Source organism: Aplysia californica, unplaced genomic scaffold, assembly GCF_000002075.1.
Source record: "Aplysia californica isolate F4 #8 unplaced genomic scaffold, AplCal3.0 scaffold00004, whole genome shotgun sequence".
NCBI lineage: Eukaryota > Metazoa > Mollusca > Gastropoda > Aplysiida > Aplysiidae > Aplysia > Aplysia californica.
The window spans coordinates 1,337,996-1,339,965 of record NW_004797274.1 but is presented as its reverse complement, the minus strand read 5'-3'; the positions used below and the strand labels follow the sequence as shown (position 1 = coordinate 1,339,965).

The 1,970-nt window shown below is 41.7% G+C and overlaps 1 protein-coding gene across 1 annotated transcript in view; it reads left to right on the top strand.

Moving 5' to 3' along the window:
• LOC101847003 (dynein beta chain, ciliary) overlaps positions 1-1,970 on the top strand; it is a gene marked incomplete in the record, with an annotated part of 92,355 nt that overhangs the window by 3,554 nt on the left and 86,831 nt on the right. The window contains 2 exon segments of the mRNA XM_005089217.3: positions 547-746; positions 1,408-1,523. Of these exon segments, the coding sequence (XP_005089274.2) occupies positions 564-746; positions 1,408-1,523 (299 nt within the window).

Genomic DNA, 1,970 nt, shown 5'->3' with positions numbered 1-1,970 from the left:
TATCAGTTCTTACACTTAAATATAACACAGATGCAAGGCATTTTTACTAATTGACTTGCCTAATCTCAAGGACCTCGGAATAAAACCTTTCTTATCTAGATTTCAGTGCGTAAGTCGGGCATTCGCTCACCGCAGGTAGACCACAGTTCCGCCGCGAGAGAGGGCTCCTATCAGGCGTGCGGTGCCGGCCACAGAGCATCCTCCATTACTTTTAATTTAATCTCCTTGCTTCGCGTGCATAAGTGTGTGTAGTGAGTGCTTGTTTTCGTTTGCAAGTTAATGGGTTGAACATGCTTACTGCTTGAGTCAGTGAATGTGAATACAATACCAGACCTAGGCCTACCCAAAACCCAAAACATTTTTGTTTTTTGGGTTTTTTTTTTTGGTAGGGGTGGATGGGGCGAGGGGTGTTGATATTGAATTGGAAGAGCCCACCGATATTGTCGTTTGTAGTTGCGGGTCATGCTATTCAACCCCCCCCCCCCTTAATTAAGCCAATCTTTTTCATAATCACGACTTTGCTCATTGGTTCGTGGAAACTGCTAGGACTGTGAGCTAATAAGATGGGCGACGAAGAACAGGAGACCGCCAAAACCGTGGCAACAGGACCGAGCTCACCGTCTTCTCTGGCGACCGGCTTTGGCATCGATGACCCTCGGGTGGAGATTGTGGCAGACTACCTGCTGCGCCACTATCGCCTCAAACCGGACCGCTGGGTCAAATTCTACAACAACCCAGATAACCAAGTAAGTCAGAAGTTACTCAAATCAGTGGCCTATATTATTATAGTCTAGATCTAGGCTAGGTTGTTTGAAAAGTGGCGATTTTGATGATCATGTTAACATGATCCACCATGACCATCACCATGTTCATTAGTCCGTGCCATGTCATGTCATGCTATTTCCAAATGTTTGATTTTAATATAATTTTATTTATTTAGATCTACTTTATATTTTATTATTTTTTGTTGGTTTTTGTTTAAGTGCAATAACCCCCCTCCCCTCTCAGGGATGGGTGGGGTGGAAAGGTAGGGGAGGGGGGTGGGGGGTGGCATGTTTACATAGTTTTAGTGCTGTATACTGGGCTGCTCTCATGGAACATTTCTCAACTGACATTAATTTATTAATTATATTGCATGCTGACTCCTACTCCTAATTTTTATCGAAGACCCATGATTCAACTGCTGCAATGGTTATTATGTTATGTAGGCTTGTACACAAAGAAGAATTTGACCTTAGATTTCTTTCAGTTACACACAGTTAGAACATAATACCATCAATATGCGTCAGTTGTATCTTATATAAATCATATTATGATTCTTCACACTCCTACTTCTGTTCCTCGTTTATGCAGATATCTGTTCATCAATAATTAATTATAATTTCCTGCTTGGCAATTTTTTTTCAGGCTGCTTTGTTTCAATTCTTCAATGACAGTGAGGATGATCTGGTTGTTTTCAACTGCAGTGGGAGCTATCTCGAGTTCTCCTTTGCCTGGCCAACTGATCCACAACAAAAATACACGTAAAAGATTTCTCCTGCTGTATGCAGATTTGTCAATTGTCCCATTTGTTTTAAAAATGTCTCAAGTTTGATGTTTGAATAGTCCTTTGAATACAATGCCGCCCCCCTCCCTCCATACATGTGTGAACTACTTTTATCTTCATTTGAATTGTAATCACTCTCCGAGTCTTCCTGTCTTCCTGTGCGTGTGTGTTTGTATGTCTCTGTGTGTGTGTGTGTGTGTGAGAGAGAGAGAGAGAGACAGAGAGAGAGACAGAGAGAGAGACAGAGAGAGAGAGAGTGTGTATGTGCATGTGTGTACATGTGTGTCTGTGGTGTTGTGTGGTTATTTTCAGCTGTGCTGGGAGTTGTCTTGAGTTAATTTTTGCCTAGCTTACTAATCACCATCCCAATCTTTTTTAGAACTGTCCCAGATTTGATCATTAGAAAAATTTTGCCTTTTAACCC